This window comes from Thermobia domestica, chromosome 3 (assembly GCF_964235325.1).
Source record: "Thermobia domestica chromosome 3, izTheDome1.hap1.1, whole genome shotgun sequence".
Lineage (NCBI taxonomy): Eukaryota > Metazoa > Arthropoda > Insecta > Zygentoma > Lepismatidae > Thermobia > Thermobia domestica.
The window spans coordinates 124,534,792-124,560,225 of record NC_137456.1 but is presented as its reverse complement, the minus strand read 5'-3'; the positions used below and the strand labels follow the sequence as shown (position 1 = coordinate 124,560,225).

Genomic DNA, 25,434 nt, shown 5'->3' with positions numbered 1-25,434 from the left:
CCTTACTTCTTTGAGGATGACAGCGGTGTGGCTGTAACTGTCACTAGTGAACGCTACCTAAAGATGCTGCAAGACTTCGTTCTTCCCCAATTAGGTATGGTCGATGTGGATGTGGAACAATTATGGTTTCAACAAGACGGAGCGACCTCGCATACAACCAGAATTTGCATGGCTTTCTTGCGACAGATATTTCCAGGTAGGGTAATTTCCCGTTTTGGTGACATTTCCTGGCCGCCTCGCTCACCTGATCTTTCATGTGCAGACTTTATCCTTTGGGGCTACCTGAAGCAAGAAGTGTTCCCAACACGTTGTGTCACCATTCCTGTGTTGAAGGATCGCATCGGAACTGCCGTCGGCAATGTTCCAGGGAATATGTTACGCCGAGTTATTGAAAGCTTCCAACGCCGCCCAGATGAATGTGTTGTGCAGAGGGGGCATCATTTGACGGGAGTCATATTCAAAAAGTAATCCACGCAATGGACAATGACTTACACATTAGTAAATGGCATACCTTTAACAATTAATTGACATATGAGGTAATAAATAAATTAGTTACTGCCTGATGGTGTGTTTTTAATATCCTACTATGAACGCTGCCACACCCTGTATATATATATCAAATATTTCATAAATCTTTGATCTAATTTTGTAATCATGAATATATTCTACTAGCTATGTTAAATGTTACTTGTGTCTTTTACATAGCAAAAAAGTGGTACAATATATTTTTCAACGAGAACCTCTTCAAATGCTCTCCTTTCTCTATGTAAATTTTAGAATTCTTCAGTCAGGGGAAAGAGCATCGCTCTCTCCCACTTCTCAGTCTTCTGCTGAAGAGGGAGTTAATAGCAGCGACTCCGAGCCGTGATCATCAGAACATTCTGGCTATGTTCTCGAGGGAGGCGCTGAACTCTCCGGTCCTTAGACAAACTATTTCTCGGCAAGCTTGAATGACAGTCCTGGAAAACTAACTGTAAGATATGATCGACTGCACTTACAAACACCTATTCTTTCCATATTAGAGACTGCTTGAATGATAGCCGGTCAAGTGAAAACACAGAACTTATTAGCCTCTGAACAACAGTTCAGTTCAAATATGAACTGGAACCAGAATGATGGTTCATAGTAGTGATTTTACTAAATGTTAATTACTAAGTGACGCATGAAAATCCAAAAGGAGATCTAGCTATTCTTCTATAGGATAGTCAAACGAGAGTGACAATCACGTGGGAGTGAATAATAGGGACAGTACGCGAGACTGAGCTGGAATGGAAGTTAGTTTACATACCTTCGTACAGTAGTGACTATCGAAGTGGCACAAGAAAAATCAAAATGATTTAGTTTTATCTTATTTTCTGAACCTATTCCTAACCTTAAAATGGCCTAGTTTGATTTTGTATATTAATGTAAATCACTTAGAGGAACTAGTAACGCAGTACATAGCACCAATTCGTTGCCCTTTCATATTTTCTTGCCCTAGGACGCTTGTTTAGTAGATAGCTTTACTTATTAAGAAAAAATCGTTATATTTATACAATGTCCAATGGTGGAATTACGTGTAAGTTCGTGCGGTTTTCTTTTGGGTTGGCAAATGAAGCGATTGTTTATCGCTATTCCGTTGTTTTACCGTAGTTTGGAGTTTATGTGTTGTGAAACACAGGTTTTCTTGATTGTGAATGTATTATTGTATATATATTTCAGACAAACTAATATGGAATGTCAAGTTGTTCCGTCACATTTTACCTTTCCGAGGATCTGGTGCAGCAGAAATTGCGAGAACAATTTGTGTAGTGTAAAGGAATGAAGCAACTGCTGAAAGAACAGCGCAGAAATGGTTTTCCCGCTTTCGAGCAGGACGGTTTGACTTGTCTGATGATCCACGTTCTGTAAGACCTTCAGATTTTGAAGAAAATCGCTTGAATGAGTTCCTCCATGAGAATCCTCGTCAAACAACGCGGGAAATGGCGCAAGTTTTTGAATGTGAGTGGTCAACTATTGTACGCCATTTGCATTCGATGGGTAAGGTACAGAAATTGGGTACATGGATACCACATGTGTTAAGTGACAGTAACAAAAATTAACGAGTAAACATCTGTTCCTCACTGCTTGCCCAGCACTGGTTGGCTTGTGATAGGTACAACGCATTTCTTTCGAACATTGTCACCGGTGACGAGAAATGGTGCCTGCATGTCAACATGAAGAGGAGGAAAGAGTGACTCAGCCCATCAAAAAAGCAACTCCCCGTGCGAACAATGGTGGTGCCCATCCACAGAAAATCATGTGTGTTTGGTGGAACAAAGATTACATTATTCACCACGAACTTCTTCCGAAAAACGTAACGATTACCTCTGCTGTGTATAGTGGCTAGCTAAGACGGCTTGCTTTTGCTGTTGAAAACAAAAGACCGGGACAACCAGTCTTATTACTTCATGATAATGCTCGTCCGCATACGGCAAAATTGATTAAAGATGTGATTGTTGAACTTGGCTGGGAACCACTTCCTCATCCTCTGTATTCCACTGACCTTGCCCCCTCAGATTTCCATCTTTTCCACTCTCTCTAACCACATTGAGGAACAAGTGTTTCTCGATGAAGCTTCTCTTGACAAATGGCTAACATATTTCTTCCAGTCAGAACCAAAACAGTTCTACAGGCGAGGCATTGAACTGCTACCTGAACGTTGGCAGGTCATAGATAGTGGAGGTGAATACTTCACTGAGTGACTGTGAGTTAATGTGAGTGACAGTAAAATGTATGAATTTATTGTTACACTCGTAGAATATGTTAATGTTATTTCTATGTTGTATTTGTATTTGAATTGATCTATCAAATATGCATTTGAAAATTTAGTTTTTCGGTCGATATCACCTAGATGAAAGCAAATCCAATTACAAGATTTTAATCGGATACTATTTAATTAAATAAGTAAGCAATTTTAGAAGACAGGAAAGAATCCCTATTACAAACCTTAATAATCACTTCAAAGTAACATTATGCTTGAAAGTAAAATTGTTTAAAAATTCGAACAGAAACCGACTCTCGTAACAGTAATAAAACTTTTACGTCTTTTTAATTGGTAGAGATGCATATTACGTCACCACGAAGTTAACAAAAAGTTTATGAGGAGAAATTACCACTGGTTCATTGTGATGATAGCTTGATAAATTTAGTTTTTAATTCCACATGGAAATTTATTCTATAGTTTGAAACACACACAAATGAACAAATGAAACTTATGTAAATGCGATTTTATTCATTTACACATTAATTATGCTGCAGACAAAATATGCAAAGTTTACATTCCAAATAATCGCAGAAATCTCAATTACTATCAAGTTTAAATTAATGATACGAAATAATGATAAAATAATCTAGCAATTAGTCATGTACTACGTTCTACATCCCTTCTAGATTCACTAATCACTAACTGAATCAGTAAATAACTATACTACCAATATTGTGGGATTAACAGAGATAATTAACGTCACTCCCTGAAGGATATCTAGAAATTAAAAGGGTCCAATTTCTGGTTGAACTTAAACTCATTTGCTTTACGGAATCAATCTCAATGTTGCTCAGATTATTCCTTCGATGGATTCCCAAATACTTTAAAATCTCCTCTTTATGCTCAAATCAACTTGCTATGCCATCTTTTTCACGATAAGAGTTGAAGTCACACAATATATCTACTGCACAAAAATAATTACAGTGGCTTATTTAAAAATGATTTTATTAATGGAATAATTTATTTATTTGGTAAAATAATTTTCGATTGACATAGTCTATCAAAATGGATTTTAGAGTTTAAACCAATCAGCATTTTCGTGCGAATTTAAATCATTTGTAATTTATATAATTATATAAAAGTCAATATCTCAAGTTGATTGCTCTGATGTTGAGCGGATCTCTACCTACACAGAACTTGCTTCCCATATCCATGTGTACTTTTCTTTTCATATACAGAAGCAGCTTTGAATGACATAGACCGATTTTCGAAGTACACTTATCTATGAAAAGCAGTACTGCCACCACTAGCTGAATCAGCTGTGTTATATCGAACTACCAGCATCATCGCCCTACATCACAATTTCCACTGTAACAAACTGCGCTGGAGCACAGACATAAGAATTTCACTTCATTTTTCCTACACAGACCAGTGACTGTACGAGGTGGTTATGTTTTAGCAGTCCAAATGCGTAATTTATTGGGCTCGCATCATGACTTTAAAACACGACATATGTTTTACGTTATGTTATGACACGAAATAATACCATTCCCGCTTCATGATCTATGTCATAATAAAACAGGAGGGATAATCTGGTGATATAGCTGAATGATTTGTCCATGTGGATTTGCACTCCCCCGCCCCTCCTCACTACAAACAAGGGATATCTTTCTGATAGGAAGCATTGCCCTCACGCATTTGTCCACCTTACGTACACACCTGTTCACAAAAAACTGGAAACTCGTTCAGAAACTAAGTCCGAAAAAGTGAGCCTAGATCCGTCACAATTCACGCAGATCTATACACAGGGAATTGCATTTTCCCTCCGTTCTTTATATAGACACTAGCTGCAAACCGTACTGTCCTCCGAGCGATGTGAAAATGTAAAAACAAAATCAAACTACTTATTTCTGAGATTAATATTGATTGCACACTTCATGCACAGTTCTAATATGCAAAAACAATCAATATCTTAAGTAGAAATTACTGAAAAAGACCGAAAATGACTATTTAAAACTCCAAGTGTCAACCTGCGCTTGGAGCGATACAATTATCAATATTATAACGCATTTCCTTCTAAGTGCTTCCGTAGACAAGCGGGTTTAGTAATGCTGATTGAAATTTCTGAAGCGAAGGGCGATGGTTCGAGCCTCCGTGTGGAGAGTTCGTTTTTATTTCTTCCTTTATTTTTAAATATATGGGAACATTGTTATAAATGTAAATTTTTAGTTTGAAGTGCTTGGAAAAACAATTAGACGAATTGTCACTTCTCAAATCTCTGTTACATTTACTAGCCCGCCATTTCCATAATTTATGTATGAAAACGTTAACACAGACGTCAAAAATGTAAATTATTCATGTTCCTGATATATATATATATATATATATATATATATATATATATATATATATATATATATATATATATATATATATATATATATATATATATATATATATATGTGTGTGTGTGTGTGTGTGTGTGTGTGTGTGTGTGTGTGTGTCTCACAATTCTGTAACACTTCTTTCGTGAAAAATGCTGAACTACGAAAACATGACGTATGCTTTGTCACAGCAGACGAGTTTCTCCACTTCAGCCTACGAGTAACGAAATCACCTACAGCCAAAAGCTGCAATTCATTTATTAGTCATGGCACATCGTGGTCAGAATGTTCGCGAGTAGCTTACTGCTCTTGCTGAATACGGTGGTATGAGTGTGAGACAAGCTAGCGAACGTCCTGGTGTTCCTTGTTCTACAGCATAAACTTGGTAGAAGAAATACTCAGAAACAGGTAATGTGTCTAGAAAACCTGGCACTGGCCTTCAAAGGGTTTCAACCCCACACCAAGATCGGGCCTTAGTTGATACAAGGCGTCGCAATCCTTTCATGTCATCCAGGCAGTTAGTGATAGCGTCTCGTTTTCCTGGCTCCTTCCTCACCGCTCGGCGACGCCTTAAAGATGCAGGGCTTCACGCATATCGAGCAGCGTGTAAGGAGCAATTGAGGGATAGTCATAAAGTTGATCGACTAGCATTTGCTGAGGCAAATATTGGTCGTAACTGGGATCATGTAATCTTCACAGACGAAAAGATTTTCTCTTCAGCAAATGATGGTCCTCGACTTGTGTATAGACCCACAGGAAAACGTTACGATCCATAGTACATGCACAGAACGCATCGAATGGGGCATGTTGCTATTTACTGCTGGGAATAGCTGTGTAAGGATACAGTTGGTGAATTACACCGTATAGAAGGCCGATTGAACAGCCAGAAGTATCTGAATATTGTGCAGTATGGCTTGCTCCCCGCTGCGAGAAATTTATTTGAAGACGGCATTGTAGAAGTCCAACAAGATCATAGCTCAATACATGATTCCCATCTAGTTCAAGCCTGGTTTCAAGAGGAACCCAATATTGAGCTAGTCGACTGGGTTCCAAGAGGATCTGACTTGAACCCAATGGAAAATCTATGGGCGGAAGTTACAAGAACTCTGCACGAAAATTGGCCTGATCCCCCACCAAGGACAGCTGACGCACTTTGGGAGCTAGTTTCTGACGCGTTGGAAGAAATAACATAGGGACATCAATATGTCGCTAGCTTGGTTAACTCATTACCAAGAAGATTAAGATGCGTCATCGAAGCTAACGGCGGTTATACGAGATATTAATACCTGAATAAAGATTTGTCTTCATACCCAGGTGACCTTCGAGCTCTTTCAAGAGCTCACTAAGTTTTTTCATTTTTCCTTTAATATCCTTTAATATTACTTTTATTGGGACGTTTGCGTTTCGTCGGAATGTGCAATATATATTTATTTCTGCTCCTTTGTTTAACCTACACAGATAGTCCAGTGGTTAGCACGTGTGCCTTTGGTGTACGGGGTACCGGGTTCTAATCCCGCTGGGAGAGGCTTGTGTTTTTACCTATCTGTGATAATTCTGTGTTCGTGCCCCTGTTGTTAAAGAGGTACTGCTAAAACTATAAAACCGAGTAAAACAATTACAAATAAAAAAAATCATGTACTGAGGAACGTTCGGTAAGTCAGTTTTATTTTAATATCTAATGCCTAGCGCGTTCGTTGTTGGGTCTTAATAGTCGTGGGTTTAATTCCCGTTAAGCGTCCATTAAAATTTTACTTAAACTAGAATTTATTTGCATAAATCACCCGTCTTCTTTAGCCTAAAGGACTTAAACGTTGAGAAAAGTATATGGTAAAAATGAAATAAATAAGACAGTAATAATGCTATTAATCTGTATCTATCTACATAGGATATAAATAAATAAGACGTCGTCTATCAGAACAAAAAATGGCTTAACCGTTTGAAATGATTTTTATTAATTAACACTTTCAACTGCCTCTGACTCTGGGCACCCGAAGGGGGCAGGGTGGGCCGCCCTCTGACTCACGAAATATATACAAACAGAAATACGAAACATAATATATAGCAACCATGAAGATAGCCCCTCCTAGAACATTTTAGGGTGCCATGCGCAGACTGGCTTGTTGTCACGCCATTTTTATTAAGATGCGTATCCTAACAGAGGAGAGGAGTTAAAATTTATGCCAAAAATAGAATATCTCACATTTGTGAGATGAAACTTGACTCCATGCCGTTAACGTTGCCAATATCTAGTGGCCCACTTGCCGGTAAATGTCGTTCGTCGATATAGCGATGCATCGAAAGATTGCCGCTAGTGTGTCCCTGGCGGCAGGGTTTCGTCGAGTCGAAACAGACATCTAGAGTAGGGGTGTTGCAGTTATTACCACGTAGCGGCGATGACTTCTTTTCGGTCCGTCTTTCGATTCGTCGCGGAGAATCGGCGAAGGGACCGAAACGACTTATCGCCAGTCATGTACATGCGTTTATTATTATATATTTGTTTTTCCTGACGAATGTTCCTAAAGTGAGCTCCGGGGTCAAGAGTAACCCATGCTTCTACATCACAAGGTTGCTGTTTCGCGCCATGTCGGGAGAACAGTATATATATTTTGTAAGTGCTTTTTAGACTCGTCTCAATGTAAATGAATCATGCATATAGGCTATTTAACATATTTTGGTGGAGTAATTTTGTAATTCATTGGCATTTCGTCGCGTCTCTGCCACCGGTGGCCCACTGGTGGTATAATTTTCAAAACGGAAGTGGGGCCACTGCGGATCGTTGCAGTGGGGCCATCAATTTTTGGCGAGAGGTCGCTAGTTACCCATCGATGGTCCACCGTCGCTTACGGCACGGGGTAACTCTAAATTAAATTTAATTAAGAAATCACTATAGTTGCTATAAGAACTAGTTTTTGAACTTGGACTGTGTAATATTGGTCTTTTGAGGCAAACATTTCCTAAGTTCAACTTTGAGTATCTTCGGGAAACAGTAAACCAAAGATGATAGGTTCGAACCCACAATCCAACGTTCACAATCGAAAACATTCTGTAATTCTGTATTTTCTTCTTTTAAGTGTAATAAGATATGTTGATCAGTTATTAACTGTACTGTAGAAACAATTCATCATTGTAATACTTAAGGATAAAGTATTTCGAAATTATGTATACATGGGAGCATATGATAGTTACCTCAATCCAGCTATAATCACAGCCCTCAATTTCCTTGGTGCAGTTCAAACCGATTTTCCTGCAAGCTGTTACACAACGACAATTAGTCTAGTTGTCTACGTGTCGCACTGCTGAGCCAAAGGACGAGGGATCGAATCTCGGAGATGGACATGTAAATTTTTATTACTTGCAGAATTATACATTTCACCCATAATAAAATGAGCATTAAAAAGTTTGTGTTTCCGTGGAAAAGTAAGAATTTATTTCAAGTTAAACTTGTGAGCAGTGAAGCAAAACGAATTGGGCTCATGGTTGACCGAATACCTGACGATTTGAATAAATCATATGACACGCCTTTAGTATGGAGTGTAAGAGCTTTCTGATACGTATAAGGAAATCTCACTGACCTAAAATCCATTACGAAATAGGACCTACCAGAAGCTTCAACACCACGTCTGCGTCACTTCGGTGGGAACGCTGTATCGAAACTTCCTATATAAATTTCACTCACTTGACGTCTAGTGAATCAACCGTACTTGGTTTGTTAGCTAACTATATTGAAGGGGTATAGACGAACAATATGCAAAATCCATTTTTCAATTTTGTCAGGAAACGAAGAAAATGTGATGCTCTTATGTTTCAGAATTGTTGAACCTTTTTTTTTGGGGGGGGGGGGTATTTCACTTATCTGTTGTAAGTAGTGACTACTGCTGTTAACTATTGCTTTCTTTTATTTTTCATTTACACATCCTATCCTCTTTCAAGTTCGGTTCCACATGCCATTCCATTTAGTTTCATATATTCTGTTCGATTAAATACACATTCCTCAATCTCTTATAATATGTCCAAATTAACAAAACGGTTCTCTTGCTTTCTTTCTAATAATGATGATTCAGATTTCAAGAGAGTTAATTTTAAATAACCTTGCAAGCAATTTGTTAATTACTACGAGCATTGAGTTCTTCCTCATTGTGTGTTAATATATATTCTTCAGTGTTTACATTCTAATAATAATAAATATTTATGCCACAATTAGATATAATTGCAGTATACGAAAGTTAAGTGGGTAATAAAGAAGTTCAAGCCAATATCTTACTTCAATCTGTATCGTAGATTACAATTATCGTTAAAAGAAACTGAATATTCGCATCCAAAATTGATTTTATCTAGGTAGGATGGATAGGGATGCGCACGAGACAAGATTTGAGGCCGTCTCGTCTCGACAATATGCTGTAAAAGTGATGTCTCGACTCGACAAATGTATATTTTTCTATTGGAAGAGCTGCGTCTCGACTCGAATTTTGTCAGGAAAATTCTGTCTTGACTCGACTCTGCGCATCTCTAAGGATGGACAGTTTGAAGAACCCAGTATTCCAAGGCTGGCGGGGTAATCAATTACACCATTACGAAACATTTATTTGTGATACAACCATTATTATACACTTCATTTTCACAAGCTTCTTGTAACTATATCGATTTCCTACTTAAATTCAATTATAGATAATTGTTTCTTATGTAGCAGCTAATATTCATGCTATACAGTATAAAACAAGTACATATTCAATGTAAATAAATACAAATGTAAGATATTACAGATTACTGGCATTGCGATTTAATGCGATTTTAGGCAGTACATATTTTCTAACAAAAGAATACAAGCATAGTGTATTTTAGGGGACTTCCGGGCTTGATCCCCCTCCCCCCGAAATTTTATGTTTATTCAAATAAAATATTGTAAAGTGAATGAAATATCTTGTAGAATGTTCACGTTTTCAAGAATGAAGTTAGCAAAGCCCCCCCGAAATATATATATGAATAATTTTCATTTTGGACGTGTGGTTTTGGGTATTCAATTATGTTCACATTTCTCATTTTTAGCGTTTTCGTATATGAATTATGGGCATGGCGGGCTAGTAAATGTGACAGGAATTTGAAAAGTGACAGTTCGTCGGATAATGTGTTTCCAATCACTTCACAGTAGAACTTTACATTTATAAAAAAGTTCTCATATATTAAAAAAAAAAAGAAAGAAAAACTTTAACAACCTTCCGCACGGAGGCTCGAACCGTCGCCCTTCGTTTCAGAAATGTCAGTTGCAATACTAAACCCGCTTGACCACAGACGCAACTTACAAGAGATTGTGTTATAATATTGATAACAGAATCGCTCCAAGCACATGTTCTTACTTGGAGGTTTAAATATCCATTTTCTGTCGTTTTCAGCAATTTCTACTTAAGATAATGGTTGATTTTGCATATTGGAACTGTGCATGAGGTGTGCAATCAATAATAATCTCAGAAATAAGTAGTTTGATTTTGTTTTTACATTTTCTCATCGCTCGGATGACAGTACGGTTTGCAGCTAGTGTCTATATGAAGAACGGAGGGAAAATGCAATTCCCTGTGTATAGATCTGCGGGAATTGTGACGGATCTAGGCTCACTTTTTCGGACTTAGTTTCTGAACGAGTTTCCAGCTTTTTGTGAACAGGTGTGTACATCCAATTTCCCTTCGTAACATCATCCGGCGACAGTCATAATTCCCTGCAGGAAACTCGTAACGCTCGGTATGTCCCTTGCTAGGTGCGTCACACTATGTAATTACTCGAATGCTACTACTACATGTGAGATAAATCTAGGTATCATCCAATGTAACTATTGTCGTCCATTCTATCCCCAGCTTTCATACTGTTTGCAGGAGTTCGTCTTACGTTTAGCAAAATTTTCCTGACCTGCTATTCAACGAATTCCACGAAGCGCTTCAGGCGACACTTTCGCTCGTAACTTCGAACAGGCATCTCTTCTTTATGAAAGTTTCCGCATGAATCAGAGCTGTTTGTGTCAGCCACGGTATCTTTAGCTGTAGTCTCTCTGATGATTAAACCATTTTCACGGCACTGTTTCACTATTTCTGTACAGAAGTCTACATGGAAAAGTAATTATATACTTTTTCCAACCAAAGTTCATTTTGGCGGCTTTTCACTAGCTCCAAACACGACACTCCGGTATCTGCAAGGTCACACCACACTATAAGGACGGCAATTTCATGTTTCTCGGCTCAACTAAATAAATGACAACAGCGTGCTACATCGATCGGATATAAGCTGATTAACCTTCAGAACACCCACACATAATATTGTACATCTACAAAATTACACAAATTACAAAAACCTTAAAGCCAGTACTTGTTTATCACGTGAAGACTATTGCTAAACTCTACGAGCAAATAATGAAAGCTACTGTTGAAAGATTTTAATATTTGAATGTAAACGTACCTGTCCAGGTCGATGGACACACAAATTGTATTTCTTTTTTTACTATTTGAACTGATTTTCTAAGTTTTTATTCACTAAGCACAACACAAGTATCTTCATTTAGTATCTGAGCACACCATAATATTACACTTGCCAAACAAGGCGATTTTGGCTTGAGCTCCGACTCCATTACATGCCACGCAAATAAGGACGCCAGCATATTGGTGATTTATCCTTCTGAAGTCGTACAGTAACTTTCCAACTGAATCTTTCTTACATCTTTAAACAATGACGCTATCTAGATTTTTTTTTAATAAACCCATCTTCCTTTGCAAACTACGGTTTACTTAGAGATGAATCTTACACCACTATTTTGAATCTTGTTCCACGAAAGGACTAAAAACTGCTAAACTCTACAATTAAATAAGAAGCTAATCTCTGAGCAAAGGAAACCAACTTTATTATAAAATTGATATTTTGTGACAGTTTCGCCAACTGAACATTTGACTTCATCAGATACTATGACTTACATTAGAATTAAAGCAGATTCTGCTGTTGACTTTTATATCCTTGACTTTTATCTATGACTTTTTTTTTTTTTTTTTAATTCTCTAGTTTATGACAACAGGATGTAAAACAAAGGATTCCATTTCTTTTAATTTAAAGAAGAAAAAGTTGATAGTGAACAGCCGCTTTGATTCTCAAGTAAGTCGTCGTGTCTGATAAAACCAAGTTTTTCATTGGCCAGAATACAGTTTTATAATAAAACTGGTTTGCTTTGCTCAGCGATTGTCTTATTATTTAATTATAGTATATAAAAGGCAAAGTTGATATAGTGGAAAATGTTAAAATTCTAACCAATACAGGCAGAGTTATTGTCTACAGTTAACCAGCAACTACAACTTCACATCCAGCTTCCGATCATACTTTCAAGACATGAACAATTTCTTATCCCTTATCCGCTCATCACTGAATTAACACCTGATACCATCCTAATATTCATTGATGCTAGTTTTTTAGAACCCTTGAATTCCTATATGCAAACCCTGAACTTTAAAAATCCCTGTACACAAATAAAATTAGTTCAATCTGTTCTAACCATGAACAACTTCACAATTTATCTTCAAATCAAGGGCATTCGCACGGTCGACTCATGTCAACTATTCACAGAAGACGTGAACTGGCAAAGGAAGCGAATTAATGGGAGACGTAAAATTGACAAATAACGGAGAAGCAGCACTGAAAGTGAGGTCCTTTAAACAATAGATACCAAATTAATCAAACTCTTCTCCAACATCCCAGTTTCCCTTGATGTAGATGTTAAGACTAACAAGGACGTCTCAAAACAGACGTAACATGAACAGTGTGCAATATCTTCCCTTAAGGATTCTGGAACATTTACGGACATTATTAACAATTACTTCAAACTGAATAAAATAGTGTCTTATTTCTTTTAACTCCTGAGTTATAATCTAGAATAATTTAATAAAAACTAAAAATGCTGTGCCAAAATAAAGAATGTTAATACAGTGGAACTTTCATATAACGAAAAGTTTTCTCAATGAAAACTGCTTAACGGAAGAACTATTCTATCTTACGATTTTCCATGCACAATTCATTGGAACTAATCTAACGGAAACTCAGAAACAAAAGGAAAATAACCCTACCATCAAGAACAGAAAATAAACCTTCCATAATGTAGAAGTCCGTTTTTACGTGTATTTCCTCCTTACTTTTTTGAAGATGGGAAAAATATAGCAACTGTCATAAAATACAAGCAAGTTCGTAGTGTAAATAACAAATCTTAAATGTAGTAGGGTAACGTTTTATCACGAGCAAGCTTGTGTTTTCAGTAACATTACCTTGTTTTCGGTTTAAGCAAGTAAGTTCCAACGACACACATCGATCTTTTTTTTTTTTTCTTTCTTTTTTTGTTCATTATTCTTTCCCTGAACTTACAGACATTCCTCTTGATAATAACTTCGTTCTTTAATTATCTTCACAAAATACGTGTAGGCAATAATTAGTGTGCTATGCTAGTGTACTTGCAATCATTCATCACTTAACAATTTAAGGGACTGAAGTGAAGCATGGTTACAAATATTAACTTGTACTAATTTCCGTATACGTCCGTCACTTAGTAATTGCCAAAATAAACGAGAACTACTATTCTTCTTCAGTGAAGTTTTTTTTAAAGCATTTACTGCGAACTCATAACATTATATGGGATAGTAACACAAAGTGTAACTTTCGTTACTGACAATATCGAGGTACTTGTATATATCTTTACAACTTGAAATAACTTTTCTTAATATATACATTGTAAGAATCCCCACATCACAACAAAGGCACATGCCAACACAACACGCGCTATTGACTGTAAACAACATAGCAGAAGAGAAGCTGACACGAAAAACACCGAGGACTGCCGAAAGAAGACTGACCTCACGGAAAGACCCGAAAAGGACAGATAAAAGCCGGACCTCCGAGGGACCCAGCATCAGTCGACCAACTTATCGCTTAACCATTACCTTCCTATGTCGCTCTGGACTAGGAGCACCTCTTCCTTACCCTATATCGCACTGGACTAGGGATCCCATCTTAAACTTATAATCCTATTCTAACCTACAACCTGCTAAGTGTTCTGGAAACTGCCATGAGTGAGGGGCACCCGGCAAAACATTTAATATTCCTTCACTTGGTCATTGAAGAGGAGACATTGAATTAGAAACATTTGTATTTATTATATTTTGTAATAAAATTTGGTGAAGGGAAAAGTCGCCCGGACCATCATTTGACTCCTACCTATAAAAACACTGCGATATATTTCTGCATTACAACGAATGGTGCCATGTAGTGTAATGAGGTTGCACTAAATAATTTAAGAAAACGACATCAAGGAAAAAGAGTTCCCATTGAACCTTCGGCAATTACTAAATGACAAACATATATTAAAGTTGGTCCAAGCTACTATTTATTACTTCTGTTTAGTGTGTATATTGAATAATAAAACAAAATATAACAGATGAACAAATATAATTAATATAAAATGTTGAAGTAATATAAATTATGAAACTTGGGGTATCATTATTTTGGTCTTCTGGTTTATTCTGCAATTAATGGTGTTTGTTCTGTAAATTACAACTTCTATTCTCAATGAGTTCTGTGTATTAAATGGAAACTTGACCACAGGAAAATAATATACAAAATTTAGAATTCCATTCAGCACAAGTTTCACTGTACTATTTAAGTAATGCCATGCTTAGCTTATACGTGTATCTTAACAGTGAAATTACGGCTTAATATACAACTGAAATAATAATAATAATAAATAATAAAGTTTCAGATACCACAATGTACTTAATTACAATATTTATATGTTATACAGCATCAAATCACGATACAAATTTTTATTATTTCTTTGGATTTATCTTAGATTTACTGAAACCATAAATAGGTGATGCTGGACGGGAAAGCAAAGGACAACGATATTTTCTCACAACATGCTGAAACAATAATTGTCTTGCTTTACTAAAGCATTCACTAGTATTTATTATTTTAAAATGTTTATAATCATAAAAAAGCAAATATTTCAAAAACACAATAGAAAAATTAAACTAAGTAAATGATATAAGACAACCACCGACTTGCTGTCTTAATTTCTAAATAAGCAAGGCTCTAAGTAATATTATATATATATATATATATATATATATCGAATTAAAAGAAATATTGAAGTTACATCAAACTTTACTCCAATCAGATCCCTCCCCCCCCCCACACACACACACTGAATTTTGAAATATTGTGTGAGTGGGCATCTGCTTTTGATGGCGACTGTACAGAAGGCGAGAGCAAGGTTTGAAAAATGACTTTTCTGCACTACGTAAGTCTGGAGAGTTTATCACTTATTACTTCCATCTTTGCATTTTATAATGCATTACTTAACAGCTACACTTGTCTACTCTTTGTAAACAGCGTAGGTGAACTAGAAAATAATACAACACTGATCTTTGCGCTCCTCGGTGGTCTAGTAGCTAGCATGTGGGAGAAAAATAATTTGACAGACACCAAATCTAGAGATTGTTAGCATATATGTAGGATTCATCGTCCGCCATTTTGATGAGTGCAACACACGAGTTGCTTTTATAATTATGCAAAGATAGTAAGTTAATAAACAAAATCATATCACAATTATTGTCAATTAGTAGACTACACGCATGTCCTGCTGAATATGGTGCAGATAAAATTTAGCACAGTAATAAAAAATGGACAGGAAATTAGATTACAATAAAAATAGAACCGCACGGAGCAACAGAAGATTTCTAGGTCGTAACACTTTATAAAATCAAACTACTATTCACTATGAGATCGTTGGCATTGTAGAGATCAACATTAATTCACTTCTTTTATACGATGAAGGTTTAATTGATTGTTAGTTTAACGTCGCTTTTAAAGTACCGGAATTAAATTAAACGAGGTATAGGCTAAAAAGACTCGTTTATTTTACCCGCCCGCGAATAATTAGTGGGCAATACCATATTGAAACAAATAATATACCAACGATCATGATCACAATTTCCTATTATTTAAGTACTAGACTGCTATGAAACCCTGATTTATATCTTTTCCTTACGCTTCTTCATCCTTCTGAACACAGAAAAAGAAAAAATCATGCAGGCCTCTTCATGTAGTAGCTGCAATTACTTTCAATATACATGTAATAGCTATATTTAGGAGCGGATTAAGGGCGGAGCCAATGGAGGCTCCGGGGCCTCAAAATTTTTTTTAATACTAAAATACAATCAATTTATTATATTACCTATAGGCTTCGGAAACCCATGCCAATTTTTTTTTTTCCACTCGCGGTGTCGCTAGAGTTAAATCATCTTCCATCAGCGTTTTCACGATACTTATTTTGTGAGGGAGTCAGCTATTTTGGGCCTCTGTTATAAACCAAATTATTAGCTTGTGGTGACAATTCCTTTGAAATATCCCTGTCATTACTTAGAGCAAATCTAGGTTTTCCAAATCTCCTTAACAATAAAACGTTCTTATTGAAATCAATTTGGGCTCTCTGAGATACTAAAAGGCCATTTCCTAACAACATGTCTTGGGAAAAATTACTTAACACGCGAAAAACATGATGAAATGTTCTCCCATTAATTGTGAAACGTAGAATTGCCATCTTGTTTATCAAAAGATAATTCTGAGTAGCCTAATTCTTTTCATTCGTGTGTCGATATTCAATATCTTAGCCTTAGTTGAAACTAAATCCTCTCTAATTATTGATATCTGTGAAGCAGAACCTAACACATTATCAGCATTCTTATTTTCAATCAATAATGGCATTAAGATCATATTATTCCGTGTAGTAATGGAGGATTTTACAACATGACCCTTATTTCCTAATACAATGTTATCTGTAAATGTGCTTTCCACATCTACATACATTATGCGTTTAAAGACTTTACGCAACAAACACGAATCTTCTGTGTGAAAACAATGACCACAAAAAGAGCAAATGGAATGTATTTGTGCCTGAATCGGAAATAGTCGATAACTGTTTCTATACATAGGTGTTTGAAACTGGTAGTTGTGAAAATTTCTTCTACGATAAAATTGATTTCTCGACTTCTCGTCTGACCTCTGAAATTTCTAAAATTACCACGAAATTGACCTCTAAAATCCTCTCTTTGATTGTGATTCTGATTTCCTCTATTTTCCCTGTAGAAATGTAGGAAGAAAAGTTTTCTAACAATATAGCCTTGTACAACTTTACCTATTTGTGTATGATTTTTCTCCGTTTACTCTATTAGTGTTTTTGCAGGGACTGCTGACTATTTGGCTTATATTTGGCATTTGTGTGTTACACTGCAGTATGTAAGCATTTAACTGTTAATAATGAATGTAATTAAAACTAATTATTGTAAACTTGGAGCACATTAAAATATTACAGCATAGTTCTCGGTGTTTCAATGAGCCTATGAGGCTGTGGAAGGCAGTAAAGAAAATTTATGCACTGGAATTATTTGTAACATAGGGCCCCCTTGAAATGGTCGGCTTCAGAGCTCCAAAAGCCTTAATCCGCCCCTGCCTATATTGGTAATTACTTACCAATGTATATTACATTTACCGGAAGAAAATTTGCCGGAACATACATATTCATACATGACACCACGGAAAATAACAATTCAAGAATTGGGCGCTGAATGAAAACTATAAGAAACATGTTTTTGTTTTCTTCTCCATAGAAATATTGTTACTACTATATTCAATTTGGTAATCTTTTACTACAGATAAAATTAATTTCCTGGCTTTAGATGGTTCAGTAATCTTCATTTATTTATTCTCTCCCTCTCTCCTCAGGGCTTTTAGGCTTACTTTCATTATGATTGTGGCCTTATTAGCATTACTTTAAATTTCTGCGAATTCTGAAAGAAGCATTTCATGCTTTTCTTCACATTTGTGTCCATACTTTTGCTCTGCACTCGAAGACAAATTATAGGTATTAGTGCGACTCGAGTACTATTGGTAGATCAATTCTTTGAAGTAAAATACAAATTAGTAAAAATTAAAAAAAAAAAAAAAAAAAACTGTGTAAAGTTTATTTACAACGTAATTATTGTGATACGAACTGACGCCGTAAATACACTGGGAGGAATTGTGGCGTATGACGTTTGTGAGCATATCTGTATTATACACAACATTTCCTCCTAGCAATCCACACTAAAAAGCGCGTTAGATAAATGTTGCATTCGTGAAAGATATGATTTTACAAAGGAGTTTAGCAGAGAAACAGATTTTTAAAAAAGTCTCTGTTGCACTTCGGATAGCTTCTTTCCTATTTCAGGTCATTTCTTTATCTCGTCAAATCGAAATTACCTGAATTTTCAGGTCTGATTTGTACGTCAACGTAGGAAATTACTAAAATATAATCAAATGCGTAAACAATTTTATTGATTTATAATATAAATACGTAAGATGAAAACTTACCTTTAGTGCAGCCAGCTTGTCAGCGTAAGTTTGTCTATTACAATCTTCACCTTCTTCATATAACCAATTTTCCATTTCATCTAACTGTTTACATAACATTTCCCGGTCAGCATCCGTTAAGAACATTGCCAATTCTTCTTCTGATGTAAGTCGACTTCTCAGATCGTAGACATATTCTTCTAACGCATTTCGGGCATCCACACGCTCTTTTTCTTGTCTGTCTTGCGCTATCATTCTACACTGTAAGGTCAAGTAAGTGCATAATGTTATGAATGATTTAATAAGTCAATTGAAACTGCAATCATATTGCGCTTAAAGTGGAAACACAGTGATTATTAAATTAAAATCTATCGACAACTGCCTTGTACCCAAGCAATGACTGTTTTAATGAACCAAATCCAAATCCAATAATTTTCATTTATGTTCACTAACGGAATCTTTGATCTTATCAAATGAAATCTTCAATACCTGTCTTACTTCTGATTCGAAGTAATTACAACAGTTAACTGTAAAAAGAGTTGAGTTGAGTTGATTTTGAGTTTAGCGTCCCGTTCGGCAGCGAGGCTATATGAGACGTGGACCTACTGATTAACGTGGAATCCGAACCACATGAGCTCCCGCCATAGGCGCGTACGCTAACCGCATAGCCACGAAGGAGCTCAACTGTAAAAAGAAACCTTTGCAGACACTAACCATAGAATTGGAAAAAATGAAAAATGAAATCTTTGAGTTTTACGTCCCACGGTTATGCCGGTTAGGCTAAAGGAGACGGTGATGATGAGAGATGAGTGAAATGGTGGAATGAATAAAGTGGGAGGAAACGGGAGAACCCCGAGAAAACCCACGAGCACGGTGTTTGTCCACCACAAAGGCCATAGAATCGGAGTAGATACGAACCAATTCATTTTGAATTCTAGGCATATGATACAGATTGAGGCATAAGTCTGAAGTCAGCCTTATTTCTGAAGACGCTACAACAGCAGCCAGGAAGTTCTTATTCGGGAGAACAATGATATTTTCAGGAGGGACTGAGCTTTTAGATACTACAAGCATGAAATAAGTTTTCTTTCAAAATATAAAAGCAGTAATAACTCACTATACATACATACATACCTACTATTATTATATTTCCAGTATGTTACCTTTGGGAACATGGGTCTTGACGGTACGTTAAAGCAGAATCTCAGGTTGTTGGAAATATATGAATGTTCCACTACATTTGTATTGGTATAAATACGAGGGTCGTTCCGAATTTAATGTCTCCTATGTTTTTGTGTTTACTTTGTATGTCCGTGCCAGATATCGTTGGTGTAGTGCTAATGCTTGAACCTTTCTCTTTTATTTGCAGCTGGTCCCGTTGTTCTGCGGTAGTTGGCGCCTGCATAAGTGTGTTACAAAATGGAGCCTGATATGGACGTGCGTAAAAAACAACGGTGTGTGATTGAATTCCTCACTGCTGAAGGAATTGCGCCGATTGAAATCCATAGACGCTTGGTAAAGGTTTATGGAGACTATACCAATAGACATAAGCAATGTGAGGTGATGGGTACGGCATTTTCAAGGTGGTGAAAAGGGTGTTCATGACAAGCCACGGCCCGGTCGACCCTGCACAGCTGTCATCCCTCGCATTGAAGAGCATCTTAATCAACACATCCGTGCTGATCGTCGGATAACGAGCAGAGAATTGTATACAAAGTTGAATGTGTCGGACATTTTCAAGACTCCAGCTGGTTAAGATTTTTACAAGCGCGGCATGCAGGTTCTGGTTCATCGTTGGCAAAAGTGTATAACGAATGGCGCGAACTATGTGGAAAAATGACAATCTGTAGCTGAAACATTGCTCTGTTTAGCTGTGCTGCTGTTACTCATGTATCTCCATTAGTTTCCATGAAAAAATATAGAAGGCATTACTTTCGGAACGACCCTCGTAGTCATACAAGAAAACGCTGTAGAAAATAGGATCTCACTCTATGGCCTATGAAACCCGGGGGTTCAACGCCGAATTTACAAAAGCTTTCCACTGACTTCTATCCTTAGCAAACTGGATCCAGTTTAATAAAACCTCTGCACGCGTTTAATAAGACCTCTGCATTTCTTTTTATTGTTCCTTATTAAATTTACATCATCAGCATACGCCATAACCTGGTGAACACCGTTTAACTCTAGGCCCTGGTTGCTATCTTTGATTATCCTTCTAGTGTATTCCAGGACAAAGCTGAATAATAGTGGCGACAATGCATTTCCTTGTTTCAGGGTATTCTCGACGTGAAAGCTCGTGGACAAAGGACCCCGCACTTTTCTTATGGAAAGTGGCTTTAGGCTAATGTTGTTGAAACTTCGCTGGTTGATAGTTCTTAACATGTGGATCAAAAGTCTCAATGGGCACAAAGACCGAAATCCACTCCTTCCCCCCAAAAAACCGCCTCCAAGTAGCTGGGGGGATTGAACTGATTTCAGCATGTAAAACAATTTGTTGTTTTAATCAACTCAACAAGGACCCCAAACAACCACATGTTAGACTATCAAACTACCCCACTTCTTGACACCGCCCCTTTCCCCACATACCCCCCCCCCCCCCCCCGCGAATTACCTTACGGATGTTCCATATTACTGTAGTTTATAGTTGCGCGTATCTGTTGAAATACTTACAGTTTTGGTCTCACCGACGATATAATGGGTTTCACGTATCGCTGATTACGAATCTGAGGTGAGAGTTCTAGAATTCAAGATGGAGGATCAATATGGCGGATAAAAAACATGAAACTCCTAAATGTAGCCACAAATAGCTGTTTACTAGGGTATTTTGGGTCGTTGGTTACGAATCTGAGGTCAAAATTCTTGAATTCAAGATTGCAGATCCAATATGGTGGATAAAAACGTCGAAGCCACAAATCGTAGTAGACTAGAGTGTTTTTAGATCGCTGTTTAAGTACGCAACATTCCTTGATACTTCAGACACCATGTAGAATTATTCTGCACCCTTGTCCTTTACCAAAACCCACCACAGATATCTTAATGCTGAACGGTGTTAAAATAATTCATCAATTATCTGTTCATTATTTTCATCATTTCGGTTTGCAGCATCTAATGTGGTACTTAGCAATGAGTCATCGGGATATTTAATATTCTGTAAATGTCGTGCATGGCCTAAATACCACAAGACACTTGCAACGTGCGCACATGTACCTAATGTACGAGCACCGCTTTGACATATACAGTAGTAACCTTGAATAACATTTTGATCATAATCCTGGTCATCTTCATCATTGGCTACATATGCTATGAAAACTTGATGCTTAGTTGCATTGCGGAACCTTGAGTAAAGACGTATGCGCAGGAATCCCGGTTCAGTTACGTTTTCGTCAAGCTGGAATTGCTCATCCTTATCTCGTATTAGTTTATCTTGGACGTAAGAGGATGAGAGATCTACTTGATATGTGCCTACAATCAAATCTCGTAAGTAGTTTAAGTTAAGTACAGAGAAATCAATTAGCCTTTGATCATTCAGCGGTACCCATTGACCGTTACTTCTAATAAGATTATCTACCTCCACTCTTGCTTTAACAATGTTCGGCATGATTGACCTATTTCCCATTTCTCTAGCTAATTCAATGGTTGCATCTTGCATGAAAATAACGGGATGGTATCTGTTCAAAATAGCTCCAGCTATGCGATAGAAACTATTCAGTTTCTTTGCATGTTGCAGATTCAATCTTTGTGCTAGAAACTTAAAAACAGATCTTAGATGCCCGTTTCTTGCCTCGACTATCCATCGACTTTTAGTAACTAGTCAAGAAGTATTCGCATCTTCTGTTGATAGTTGTCTTTCACGTGGTAGTAGGAGTGCGGGCATTCTATGATCAATTCCTAAATATTCCAGTAAAGGAATTGCATCGCGGTATCCTCTGTCTACTAACACAATGACCAGGATTATGATCAAAATGTTATTCAAGGTTACTACTGTACATGTCAAAGCGGTGCTCGTACATTAGGTACATGTGCGCACGCTGCAAGTGTCTTGTGGTATTTAGGCCATGCACGACATTTACAGAATATTTGATATCCCAATGACTCATTGCTAAGTACCACATTAGATGCTGCAAACCGAAATGATGAAAATAATGAACAGATAATTGATGAGTTATTTTAACACCGTTCAGCATTAAGATATCTGTGGTGGGTTTGGTAAAGGGCAAGGGTGCAGAATAATTCTACATGGTGTCTGAAGTATCAAGGAATGTTGCGTACTTAAACAGCGATCTAAAAACACTCTAGTCTACTACGGTTTGTGGCTTCGACGTTTTTATCCACCATATTGGATCTGCAATCTTGAATTCAAGAATTTTGACCTCAGATTCGTAACCAACGACCCAAAATACCCTAGTAAACAGCTATTTGTGGCTACATCTAGGAGTTTCGTGTTTTTTATCCGCCATATTGATCCTCCATCTTGAATTCTAGAACTCTCACCTCAGATTCGTAATCAGCGATACGTGAAACCCATTATATCGTCGGTGAGACCAAAACTGTAAGTATTTCAACAGATACGCGCAACTATAAACTACAGTAATATGGAACATCCGTAAGGTAATTCGCGGGGGGGGGGGGTATGTGGGGAAAGGGGCGGTGTCAAGAAGTGGGGTAGTTTGATAGTCTAACATGTGGTTGTTTGGGGTCCTTGTTGAGTTGATTAAAACAACAAATTGTTTTACATGCTGAAATCAGTTCAATCCCCCCAGCTACTTGGAGGCGGTTTTTGGGGGGGGGGGGGGAAGGAGTGGATTTCGGTCTTTGTGCCCATTGAGACTTTTGATCCACATGTTAAGAACTATCAACCAGCGAAGTTTCAACAACATTAGCCGAAAGCCACTTTCCATAAGAAAAGTGCGGGGTCCTTTCTACCCGGACTTTACTTTGAGATTCATTTAAACATGACAGAAGTTATAAATAGCTGTGCCCTAACCTTAATCTTTGTTGCTACGAAGACAATGAAGAGAATATAGTTTGAACATCACACTGAAATCGTCCTTATGAGTGGTGGAAGAAGTACCACATTTATTTATCGTCATTGTTTTATATAGTACTATGGTAAAATTATCCAGAGCGAAGTTTGTAACAAGGAAGATTGTAACTACAAATGTTGGTGTGGACGTTGTCAAGAGTTCTCATGGCAATAGCAAGCATCTTTCTCGAGGAACTGGCATTACAGGAGCCCATGGAATTGTACTTTTTCAAGACACATATGATGCACAGCTTCAATGAAGATATCACACATACAAACCACAGAGCACAATGTAACACAAGTATATGTGGATCGAACTTCTGCAAACAAATCATTCTTGAGGAGTTTTCTGTCAACAACGAGGTGTACCGAGAAACTTTTTCGTACTGATTAAATTAATACATTCTAAATGATCCATTTAATCAGTAGGTGTTGTGTGGTATTTGAGCTACACGTATCATAGGATCTTTTGTAATTCAGTTACCCTAACACGGTGACCGGTATTAAAGATCCTTCGTGGATAAATTCTTAATGATTGTGATACTGGCAAGGAAAGCTCGGGTCAGTTTTCTAGTGGGAGCTAATGTCGTTGAGATCCTACGTTAAGTTGTGGTTCCAAGATTTAACTGATCCAGCTGCTAAAAAGGGACGTTAGAAGACAGGAACTTAATATTATTTTCCAATCCTTCCTAAAATGAGGAATGCGCGTTTTCAAGGAATGAGGAATGCGTGCGTCCCACTGCACTTTTCCTATTTGATATCTCAAATGTTCGAAAAAGGCTTAGCATGTAACAGCCAGGCTAGTGGATGGATCATCGGAGGTTGACAAAGTGCACCACGATTACCAGATTTAACGTCCCTGATCCCCCCCTCCCACACACACATCTCCATGCAAGCCCTTATTTATGTGATGAAAATAAATTCATAATTTTGATCATCTCCTCCGGCCTTGGTCGAAAGTCTAATCTATAATTCGGGAAGATATTGAACACACCCCGTAATTGCAAATTTCCAAGTTTATCAAAACGAATAAAGGAAGATCGCAAATCACGTCACCGATATTAATGTTCCCTTTCTAACTAATCAAAAATTCAAGTTGAATTCCAGATAGTATTGATGCTCGTTCTAATAAACAAATAAATAAATAAATAAAAATTATCCGTTCACAAGTTTTCATTTCCTACTATCGATTTGCTACAGCAGTTTAAACAATATGTCTCCTTAGACTTATGCCTAACCAACTTTGCTTCTTTACAGGTGTAATAAATATTTAGGCCAAACAAACTGCAAAAAATACGAGTAGTACGTGCATAACCATTAGGAGCATCTCATTAGTAGGAATGTGGGTCACCGTTAAAAGACAAATAGTCTGCTATGAAAAATGAAATGAAATCTTTACGTTTCACAGCATTCCGGCTAGCTAATGGAGACAGTGACGATTAGAAATGAATGAAATAGTGGAATGAAGAAAGTGGAAGGAAACTGAGAACCCCGGGAAAATCCATGCACATGGTATTTGTCCGCCACAAAGTCCACTTGGCGCGAGCTCCGATCGAACCAAAGACTCCATGCACCAGAAGTGAACGCTCTACAACTGAGACACCGAGGCCGTAGATAGTCTGCTAATACAAATAAACAATCCATTTCAGCAAAATAAAAACTGGCAACTATTACTAACAATGAACAACATACTTTTTAACCCCATAAAACTGAGTTTCATTCGATTTCCTCGACACCTACGCATGGGAATTTACAGCCAAACATGTAATTTATTTCGTTCCATCTCTTTTATTAACTAATACACTGTGTGTATCAATTTTGGATAATTTTTCAGTTAAATAGAAAATAAAGTCTAAGAGATAATTATGATTTTGACATGTAAGATGACACTGTCATCTTACATATAGATA

The 25,434-nt window shown here is 37.1% G+C and overlaps 1 protein-coding gene across 1 annotated transcript in view; it reads right to left on the bottom strand.

The window, feature by feature from the left end:
• LOC145680703 (heat shock 70 kDa protein 4L-like) overlaps positions 1-25,434 on the bottom strand; it is a 119,902-nt gene that overhangs the window by 24,518 nt on the left and 69,950 nt on the right. Inside the window, exon 11 of the mRNA XM_081751622.1 lies at positions 18,523-18,762. Within this exon, the coding sequence (XP_081607748.1) occupies positions 18,523-18,762 (240 nt within the window). The remainder of the gene's footprint in view (positions 1-18,522; positions 18,763-25,434) is intronic.